General features: G+C 41.1%; 1 protein-coding gene across 1 annotated transcript in view; it reads right to left on the reverse strand.

Annotated features, from left to right (window-relative positions):
* Positions 1 to 11,230, reverse strand: part of MYO1E (myosin IE) — a 127,635-nt gene extending 116,405 nt beyond the window's left edge. Inside the window, exon 1 of the mRNA XM_075273495.1 lies at positions 10,887 to 11,230. Coding sequence (XP_075129596.1) covers positions 10,887 to 10,889 — 3 coding nt within the window. The 5' untranslated portion in view covers positions 10,890 to 11,230. The remainder of the gene's footprint in view (positions 1 to 10,886) is intronic.
* Positions 11,231 to 11,883: the final 653 nt, after the last annotated feature.

The following is an 11,883-nucleotide window of genomic DNA, read 5'->3' on the forward strand; positions in this document are numbered from 1 at the left end:
AGCAGAACTAGCAGGACAACGGAAACCGCATCCATAAGGCCTACTAAGGTAAAAGAAAACCACTGGATGCCCCCAAATGACAATGCATGTATTAAGTTTACAAAAAATAACAACACCTCCTAATAACATGGAGGTTTGGCTTATATTTCAGACAGCCATTCAGATTCAAGAAAGTGAATGGCCACAGTACAAACAGAATGTGATACTGGGCTGCTGCTGTCCGGACATGGATATGCTGCTTTTCAGATTAGTTTCATAAATCTGCCATGTTCAGTAATGCACATTTTGGTAGGAAAATTCATCAGTGATACTTTAAATAGACCATATCTAGTGTTCATGTACTGTATACGCTCGGCAGTAGATGATAGAGTCATACAGCTGAGCTTCTAGTCAGGGGCTGCAGGTCCAGCTGCTGTTTATATAATGTATGGAGCAGGAAATCTATTCAGCACATGTGTAGCTCAGATGCTGAAGCAGGTGGTGAATTCATTCCTATGTAAATGTATTCTATAGTGAAAGCTCCAATTTGCTGGCCTGCTTGTTTGGGACCTATGAAAGCCATGTGACATGTCCACAGAGATGCTGGCTGCAGAAGATACAGAAGACAATACTGATAGACTGAACACACAGGCATCACTTGGTTCATGTTAGCATCTGCTTTAGAAGTCATCTGCACAGTAGGCCTGAAAATGATATTATAGAGAGAGGATGGACTCAACCAAACTTTTTATCATCCTGCCGTATATCCTTACAGCTTTTCTGTACAACGGAGAAGAAATTCAGCAAGCATTCATTGCCATGTACTTTCGACTTGGCAAAATTTATTACTGCATTCGCATTTGGCTTTCTTAAGGATTTTATTTCCTGTTTAAACAAGAGAAAGCGGACAACAGTTTCTTGAATGTTACTTATATGAATAGGTCATCCTGTATACAACAAAACAATAAAACCTACTGAGACAGAAAAGCTACTCAAATGTTTATAGTAATACAAGTGTAAGCTCTTGTCCATCTGTGTCCATCTCTTATCACTATTATACCATACACAATAAAGAAGCACTTATGCTATCATCATAGCTATCAACATACAGATCCTGGTCCCATTCATTTCAGCCAATGTGTAAAGTAAAATACACCTCATATGAAAGGCAGATCTCGAACCCCTATCAGATGCGGTATAATATGTGGGTGCAGGTGTGATGGAAAACTATTGTCTGAATGAATTTCGTGGGGTCAGTCACATACAGATTTCATAGTCACTGTCACCACAGACTGTCCAGGAGTTGGCAGATGCTTTAGTCCAGGTCTGGGAGGAGATCGCTCAGGAGACCATCCACAACCTCATCAGGAGCATGCCCAGGCGTAGGGAGGTCATACAGGCACGTGGAGGCTACACACACTACTGAGCCTCATTATGACATGTTTTAAGGAAATTACATCAAAGTTGGATGAGAACATACCGTGTTTTTCTACTTTAATTTTTGGGGGGTGACTCCAAATCTAGTCCTCCATTGGTTAATACATTTGATTTCCATTTATGATTTTTGTGTGATTTTGTTGTCATCACATTCAGCTTTGTACAGAACAAAGTATTCAATGAGAATATCTCATTCGTTCAGATCTAGGATGTGTTATTTCAGTGTTCCCTTTATTTTTTTTGAGCAGTGTATAAAAATCAGTCCATGGCCATGTGATGGACACACAGGTGTGTTTGTCTCTTAAGGTTGGTCTGAAACAGGACAACTCCTTTAAGTAAAAGGAATGCAATATATTCTCCCCCTATCTCTTTTCCCAAATAATTAAAAAGAACAAAAATTATAGAAGTAATTTGAATGTCATTTGTTCATCAACAAAATGTTACTTTCTTTAGAAAGGAAAAAAAAATAGTTATGTAACTCACATATAATAAAACTCCAAACTCAAAGTATAACCAGCAACTTTCCTAAGCAAAGGTTACCTGGTCAGCTATGCCATATAAAATACTCTTTTCACATGGCTTGGGTATAGTATGTTTCCTCATATCAAAACAGAAGGCCATGAAGAGTATGAAGTCTGAAAGCAATATAGCTGGAACAAAATCAAACAAAAGCAAAGTGCAAAGAATCAGAATGACACATGCTTCTCAATTACAGGCCGGGAACTGAAGGCTTTGTTCACCATCTGGATAGGTTACCATCAATATTCAGGAAGACACATTATGCAAGAGCAAGCGCAAAACTGACCCCCTCTGATAACATGTTAAAAGGTATTCTAACATTTCTTGTCAAAATTAAGATTTTTAAAAACCGCAGAAGTTAAAAATTCCAAACTTACAGATGTGATGTGTATATTTACTTTCCATGCATTTGTTACATTTGGGACTCATGAGTATAGCAAGGCCATATGTATGTTCTTTATATACAGTGTCACACAGGGTATGTAGTAAGCTTGACTATGTATTGTCTCTGGGACCTGAATGATACTTGGCCTTAGGCAGCCCTGCTGACTCTCCTTGGTAAACACAGCCTATCACAGTAATGTTCTCCATTCTCACAGACCAAATGTCTATTGCTGATCGGAAAGGAAAAGTACAGACAGAATACCATGTAAAGGTCCTTAGGCATAAACTGTACAAGTTTACCATGAGGACTCACAATAACCTAGGCTGTGCTGTCTAAAGTAGGCAGGGTACCAGTCAAACAGGTCAGGACACTATGGAATTGTACTTAGATGTGATCTATCAGATACTGTTCTGAATGACACTGAAGTCACTAATTCAGACCTCTGTCAATGTAACACACATCTGTAGCCTTGGCATATTCACCATCACTGGCAGAAAGAATTTTATGTTTAGGCAAAATTTACATTTACGCTAAGCTCACAAAATACAGTCTTAAAGGGGTTGTCAAAGGCACTCTCTGTGACATCACTGACTCCGCAATACTCATGCTGCATTTACACAGAGGACAGCAGAGTCAGCCATGTGACTGATAGTCTGAGCACTGGCAAGAGAGGCAGAGGAATGGGACTTCAGCTCCTCCATGCTTTGCAATGCTAGTAACGGATGCCAGGGGATCAGTATGGCTCTACTCAAACCCGTTTAGATTTGTTTACACAAAAACCAGTTGCAAATGGACGGCTGTCATACATGATCTTACATAGACATCAATGTTTAATTAAGTAAATAAACAAACTAGACAAAGATATATATATTTTTTTTTACATTGATTTCTATGTAAACGGATGACAGTTTTTCCTTTAACGCTAGGTTCACGTTAGCATTGTGGTCGGTGGACCCAAATGACATAGACCGCTAAAACAGTGTTTACACACACACAAACACCGCTGACTATTGACTATAATGGGGTCTGTAGTTTTCAAACTGAAAGCGGCAGAAAAAAGAACAAAACAAACGTCCTCCGTGTACTTTTTGTCGGTTTCTGCAACAAAGTCTCCAATTTACTCCGTTGCAGCTGTGAACCCAGCCTTACACAATACTTCTAAGCAGGGTGTAAAAAAAACCCTGTTAAATTCATTGTAGTGAATTCTTAGGATAGGCCATTCATTTGATATTGGTTGGGATTGGTCAGATAAGTCAATCCCTTCCCAAAATGACAAATTTTGGGCATGGAATATTAAGGGTAAGTTCACAGGGTTTTTTTTGGACTGGAACCTGAGGCGGCCTTCCAGTCCAAAATACGGGTAGCTGCGACTGGATGCCGGTGCAGTGCAGCGGCATCCAGTCACGCATTACACTCCGGATTAGCCCCAAATGAACGGGCCTAGTCGGAAGGGAGTGTCTTCAGGGGGATGTCGTGAGGTGACACCGCCTGAAGAATGAGCATGTCGCTTCTTTTTCCAGGAGCCGGTACAAACAGCTCCTGGAAAAAAAGAACTGACTGGCTCCCATTGTCTTCAATGGGCGCTGTCTTTTTGGTCAGGATTTTGAGGCGGATATGGCCTCAAAATCCTGACCAAAAACCCCGCGTGAACTTACCCTTATTCTACAAGGAATGTAAAAACTCTTCACAAATCACAGTATTTTCACAATGTGAGTGACTTATCTCAAAATACCATCAAGAATTGTTATGATATTCTCTCTATAGTTAAAATGAGAAGTACAAACCTCCCCCACCCCTCTCGCCTCTTTTTAGTCACAGTTGTAGTGTATACACATAATGCGTCACTTTCATCTGATTTCTTTGTTACACTCAGCTGGAAACAAAAAAATATGTTTATCATAGAGAACTTTCAATAACCCCCTGAGTATAGCTTGGTATTGTATTATTATTCTTCCCCTGTGGGCTGTGTAAAAAGTCTCCAGGTCAGTGAGTACACATGAAGCTAACACTGAATAATTGTATCTAGGAAGGATGAAATAAGAATTTTACTCTCAATGCCTTTATCATTTCTTTTGTTATCCGTTGAATACATTCATTCTATTTTACAAACTAATTCTTACATTAGAGGACTGGACTAGTCAAGAATACTTCTGAAGTCTATAAAAAGTTCCATAAGGGTGCATTCACACTGAGTAAACGCTAGCTTATTCTGAACGTAAAACACGTTCAGAATAAGCGGCATCTAAAGCAGCTCCATTCATTTCTATGGGAGCGGGGATACGAGCGCTCCCCATAGAAATGAATGGGCTGCTTCTTTCACTCCGTGCAGTCCCATTGAAGTGAATGGGGAGTGCCGGCGTGTACGCTCCGGCATGAGCAGAGCTTGCCGTATACGCCGGCACTCCCCATTCACTTCAATGGGACTGCTCGGAGTGAAAGCAGCATCCCATTCATTTCTATGGGGAGCGCTCGTATCCCCGCTCCCATAGAAATGAATGGAGCTGCTTTAGACGCCGCTTATTCTGAACGTGTTTTACGTTCAGAATAAGCTAGCGTTTACTCAGTGTGAATTCACCCTAACTGTGTCAATAAATCTACGAACCACACCTGGGAATACTACCAAGTGCCATGAACTACATGACATTGATTTCTACTTCTAGTGACCATGTGAACAGTGTGTCATGTCTGGGTGTCTTGCCTGCTCTATGGTGTGTATTTCATCTACATGACAGTAGGAAATACGGCTGAAATTGAACTGTATAACAAAGGGGTTGTACAGAATTGCAATATAAGGCGGTTCCTTAAAATAAATAAATAAACCAGCTCTGCACCTGTTCACGGGTTACCTCTAAGAACCCCCCTCCCCAAGCAAAAACAGATGGCATTGAAGACAAGAACTGCACTAAGTGGGTTATTGAGTATGAGGCTGTGTGTGTTTGACAAAATGTTGGGGGAAACTCTTGAAACGTAGAAGAGCTTGGTTGGCATAATGGCACTTGCACAGCTTCTCATGGTATTTGAAGAGCTCTGTACAGCTTGTAGTTCTTCCGACTAAGCCACAAAATTTGTCTCCTACAAGATACAGGAGAATAGTTTAAAAATATTTTATCCTGGTGGTACGAGGACTTGGACAGGTTACACACCATGTTCCCCACACTCCATGCTGGAGGTGTGGATTTAGTGACGTCGCATATCTGGTTGAGCTGCCACAGGTTCCAACCCTAGTGGAAAGATGTTAATGCCCTCTTTAACCTTTTGCAGGTAGAGAATTCCTTCATGCCAACCGGGTAGGCTTTGCTGTCTATGATACTTACACAGTAGATAAGGCTGGATGAAGACATCAGTCCATCAAGTCCAACCTACAGTACTCTACAGTGTTGATCCAGAGGAAAGCAAAACACCCCATGGGGCTTTTCCGTTTGCTATGTCACTTACTATTGGCCTCAAGATTGATAATCCTGAGGGTATGAAAATTAGAGGGTACCCCTATGAGAACACAGTGGGAAGAAGAGTTCCACCACGTCAATAGAATGGAGCACGAGGGCAACTGAAATGACATTTACTTGCTTGGCCATGGGGTTAATTTTCCTACTTCTTTAGATTTGATTTGATAATTTCTCATTATATGGGAAATATCGTCAATTTTATAGACCCCATTCTAGGAGACGTTGGGAATGTTTAAACACAGGCATGAATTCTATTTTCTATTCTAAAGTAATAGGGAGTGTTCTGCAGGCTGAACCCTCATGTTATTTTTACTGTTACTACTCTGTGCTTTTTCGGGAAAAGTATGGTGGAGGAAGCATTCTTAATAGAGCACACAGTAACTCCTTACAGTAAATCTCATTGTGTGCATGTTATTTTTACAGTGTAATGTAACCTATGCTGGTCTGAAAGGCAACAAAAACTAATCGCAGTAATAATCTAACGTCCCATGAACTGTAGTAGCTGATATTTCTTGAATATCAAGGCTGAAGGACTAGGATGACTGTGTTTCCCAGCACCAGTGCCAACCAAATAAAGAACTGCACAAAAGTTAAGAAGTATTGTTGCTGTTTTTGTTGAACATTGATCACATTTACAAGAATGGAGTTAGCAGGAAGGAATAAATCACCATGTAAGGAGAAATCTTGTAGTGTAGGCAATGATGAGAATGTACAGATCAGACACAAGTGAAAAGCTAGCACTATTATACTGGACAACACAGGACCTGGTCACAAACAGGAGATTAGCTTTCCTTCCGTCTACAAATGAATGACTAGGCTGATGTGAGCTTCCACCCATTGTAAGTTATTGTGCAAAATTAAAGAAAAAAATAAACATAATAAAACACACATTTGTGAACACTAGAGGCATTATGGGTTCAATTTTTCCTGCTGCACAAGACATCTCTTTAGCTTTTTAAGCACCTAAGGTCATCAATAACTCTATACTTCTATACTCCTTCACAAGCCAGTAGACACAACAGCGGCCACGTTCCACGTCAGTAGTTACAATGGCCACTGCTTCGCCAGTCATAAACATAGCACCACCCTACCCCTATGGCAGTAGTATATACAGTATATACAGCACTGCCTTATCCAGTAAACAGCAAGTTACTGTAAACATCCTTCAGCATTCTTCTCTGTAGTCACAGCCCCCCACCCACAGTAGAAAAACCCATTCCAGCATTTACAGCAAGTCTGACAGGTTAGTATACAAGGTTCCAGTCTCTAAAAATGTGAAGTCGCATATTTTTAAATGTTCATCATTCAACTACAAGTGTGTATTCACACCTGATAAAAAAAAAGGATGCTGCACCAGTGGTTTTTGGTCATACAGTGTTTTTTTTTTACAGGTACAGTATCAAATAAGGTAAAAGGTGATAAAATGGGAATGCGGAACTATACTGACAAGTTTTTATACTTCTATTTGCCATTTATTTTGCTTAAGGACTTTGATTCATACAGGAAGAAAAAAAAATATGGAAAGCCTAGATACCAAAGGTTCTCTCCATAAATATGGCTGTACATATAGCACTTGGCTGACTGATAGCAGCATGGATGCTTAGCAACCCTATAGAAAACATACATCTTATGAAGTAGCACAGCGTTCTCAGGCATCACTATAGTGAACGGTGACTCAGTTTACACATAAGACACCTCTCCTTTGGAAGCAAAAGATTTTCTTACTTACGCCAAGGCTTTTGCATTACTACATTGACCTCTATTATAGATCATTTAGTAAAATTTTTATATAGTGTTGCAATAACAAACCACTAATGAAATTTTCAGGTTAGATGGGTGTGAGCACGTAAAGTGACTCCCTTGGGGACAACACACCTGTAGCATGTCATCGCTGTGACACACCTTTCACTCCAGACACGTGACACAGAGTGACAACAATGCCACTGCCAAAGCAAATGTATTCCTTGTTGTAATGAGTAATACCTTATATGCTAATCCTTCCCAAGTATTTTACCATGTCTTTAAAATTGATACTTGAGACTATGACATTAGAAGCTAGCGATGTACGGACTCTAGAAATAATCTTGTGTGATGAAAGTCCATGATGACTGCTCCACTCTGTCTTTCCCAGAAACAGTTCTAAGTCAGTCAGGAAATGAACGCAAGCAAAAAGGAGCCACAGACGCTTACACCCAGCTCAGTGTTCTGCCAAGACACTGCATCCATTCACCTTGTGAGTTCACCCAGTGGGAAAAAGCGTAAACATGAACAGTATGGAGGGCAGGACATACAAAGATAGCCTTCTCTCTGCATACACATGCCGGCTCCAACCTTCCTTTCACAGGCAGAGTTAACCCTTAGAACTCTAAAAACCAGACTACTGACATACTGCCAAGTTGTCAAAACGAATAGCTATATTTTTATATAATCGAAAAAATATCAGTTTTCAGGATTTTCAGAGCGGATATAAATGCTAAATTTACAGAGCGTTAATAAACTACCATCTATTCTATTCCCCGAAGTGTATTGTAGATGGACCCTGAGTTAAAGATGGTTAAAGAAATACAACCACAGGATAAGTAATAAATGTATAAATGCCGGGGTTTGCTGACAACAAAGGTCCAAATCCTTTTCTTTAGGAAGAGCAGCAGTCAAGAACATGCACTACTACTACTATAGGATAGATGACTGTGGAAATAGCTGAGCACTGTACTCTGCCATCTTCATAAGTCATACAAAGACTGAATGGAGAGATAATGCATATGTATGACCACTGTTCCATTCAACCAGGGAGACAGGACTCCAGTTCTGGCAACTGACAGTCAGACCCCAATGATCATATGCTTATTACTTATCTTCTAGATAGACGATAGCTCTATTCTACTTGAAAACATTGATGATCGGCAAGGGTCCCCCATTAGATGCTCTAGAAAAATATACTAGTGGTTAATGTTGAATATAAAATGCAATACAGAGATTTGTCGTAGGGTAGAGGGCGGCCTGACCTTTCTGTTTTAGTAAATACTTGCACTCCCCTTAAAGGGATTCTGTCACCAGAACCCAACCCCACAGATTGGGTCACTAGAATCAAGCTGTGTTTTCCCCTTGAGAATCGGTGCCTCCATTGCTGGTGCTCCAAAGAGGTAAGCACAATGCTTTCATTACTCCAACGAGTTCATTTTCATATATACAAAAATAGCTATCTCTCAGTAATGGAGGCACCAATTCACAAAGTTAGGACACTGGTTGATCCAGGTGACCTTAATTCTATCTGCGGGGCTGGGTTGACACACTGGTTTCTGGTGACACCCCCACTTAATGTGAAAATTCTAGAATATCTTTGGATAACAAAGACAACACACAACTGTACATTGGGCTATTCCTCTATTATTCCGTCTAAAAATGTATGATTATATTGACAACTGGGTCAGACTATGTAGAACACATCCCAAACCAGTTACGCCCAGTTGTCAATTTATTCATAAAATTTCTAGGAGAAATAACAAGGGGCAGCACAAAGTAGAGTCCTGATGCTGCAGAATTTTTACTTCACACGGAATACCATTTTGTAAAACAGACTTGTCAGGAAAGGCAACAGGTCCTCTATAAAGACGTATGTATATTATGGCATGTTTATCTCAGCCATGAAGTAGCAGGAGGAAATGTATCCAACCTGAAAATGGCACAAGCTCCATTGTGATAACTTCGGTGCTACTTGCACCCCTTTTTGAGGATGTAAATGTATGTGTTTTCAGCTACTCTTTTTCTATGTCTCATAAAGGCAACCCCTCTTTGTAGGGAAGCTAGTGTAGTACTGATCTAAATGCTGCTGGTTCAGTTCCACAAACCCTTGGCGAGCAGTTGGTACCACTTCTAACCAGACCTTATCCTTTCAGCAACATATAAATGGCAGTCTACAGTATGTGGACCAGGTCCACCATAGCAGAAGCCATCCTCTGTTCTGGCTCTTATCGGTGGTCCTGAGTAGGGGACTTTCCCTATAAACCTCTATAGGACATAAGGACAGAATGTTGCCTTCATTAGATAACTGCATTGATGTGTGTGACATGATCTCTACAAGAGTGTGAGGTATAGATCTCTCATCCACCGAACACGTCTCCAGTTATGATGCTTAACATTGAACATAAAGGTGTTTCTGTCAGCACAGTTCATTTCTCTTTAAGGATGAAGTAATAGAACCCTCAAGTCACATACATGTGAGTGTCCCTATGGAGTCTGTTACCCTAGTGACTGCCAAGGAATACACAGGGCCGCTCTCTAGGAGCTGAGTACACTTTGTCCTACAGGTGATCACACGCATTTCCACTTCTTATTAATTCCTCCTGCGTTAAATTTGGTACCATCTGCAAATTCATTCAGCGGGGAAATGATCAAACCTACAGCCAGGAGCAACAAATCCCTCAAGCCCAATGCTTCCTTCAAGGGGCAAAGTTAAAGATTTACCAGAAGCAAACACTCATTGAGATAGTAAAGTAGGACATTATCTACACCTGTAAGCACTGAGTACAGTAGTGTAATGACACCATGCATCATATAAAGCAGGTAACTACAGGAATAAAATGTACACCTAGTCCTGAAGATAGGTTCTATATCATGGGATCAGTATGACAGGCTGTTTTATAGGAGGCACAGTGGTTGCTTCTTATACGTGCCACTTTACCAGTCTGATGGTTAGTGCCATGGCTAGGCTTTCCCCAACCCAGGGCAAAGGTTTGTTCATTGTACTGTTCCTATATCTGGTCCATGAGAGTGGCTCCTCAGCTCCTGATCCATCACCAGCCCTCCATGGAAAGCTGTACAGGGACACTTTGGCTCTCTTTTGTTTGGCATTGGGGTATAGTGATACAATAGGTTAGTACACATTGTTATTACTTCTGGGGAGTTATGATGCACTTGTGTTAGTTACTATTGCAGGGCTTACAGTACTGCCAGTTATGTAGGATCTCCGCCAATACTGACAGGTTAGAAGATGCTATAACAAGTAGATCCCGTCTAATCCTCATAGATAGGTCCTATATAGAGAGTACAATGTACAGCACACTGTATAATAATGCATATACTACAGTGTAAGGAGAGCAGCACGGGCTCCATCCACTTACCATTGTGCAGGCTGAGTGCTGGAGGACACGGCTGGTTACAGGGCTATCTTCTGGCTATGTATCCCGAGTCTAGCAGGCATGAAGCGCTCCTACACAAGGTACAGGACGGCGGCAGGGACCGTCTCCATGCAGCCAGGCAGACTGTAGTGTGTGCTGTAGACGAGCCGTCACTGGCAGTTCCTGGAAGAAGGAGCTGTGTCTGCTCTGCTGCTGCCTCTTCCCTAGTGGATGCTGAGGTTACAGCTGCGGCAGCCGTGTGTATGAGCTGGGGTTTTTTTTCTGTTTTTTTTTTTTTCCCCTTCAGTCATGCGATTTACAATGAGAAGCCAGGCACCAGTCCGGGCTATCCCTGTCCATAAATGGCAAACAAAGCTGCACCTCAGCCAATCAGCGGCTGCCTGACAGAACGTCACCGGCACCTCAGGGAATAGCACTGGAGAGCTGGAGAGCCGGGGAGCAAAGGCTGCTGGGAAGTGTAGTCTTTAGGTGCACTCTGCATGTGAAATCCAGCTACACTGTGAGCAGGGAGAAGAGAGGCTGCCGCAAACTTTTACTCACATTGATACCATATACAATACTATATATATAATGTTATCATCAATGTTTACAGCTGCCTCTGTTCTCCCTATGCCTATATATAAGAAGTGGGGAAAATATATATATATATATATATATATATATATATATATATATATATACACTGTATATATATTTAAATCTGTGTGTATATCTATATAGTTGTCCAGAGTTACAGAATGTTCATCATTAGAGATGAGCGAATACTAGTCGAAACTCCCGTTTCGAATAGCACGCACCCATAGGAATGAATGGATGCAGCCGGCACACAGGGGGTTAAGTGTCCGCTTCCATTCATTCCTATGGGTGCATGCTATTCCAAACGGCCGTTTCGAATAGTGTTTGCTCATCTCTATTCATCATCTTCACTTCACCTCGCATGGCACTTCTACCTGACGCATCTATAAAAGTTAATGGAAAG

This window comes from Leptodactylus fuscus, chromosome 5 (assembly GCF_031893055.1).
Source record: "Leptodactylus fuscus isolate aLepFus1 chromosome 5, aLepFus1.hap2, whole genome shotgun sequence".
In the NCBI taxonomy this organism is placed as follows: Eukaryota; Metazoa; Chordata; class Amphibia; order Anura; family Leptodactylidae; genus Leptodactylus; species Leptodactylus fuscus.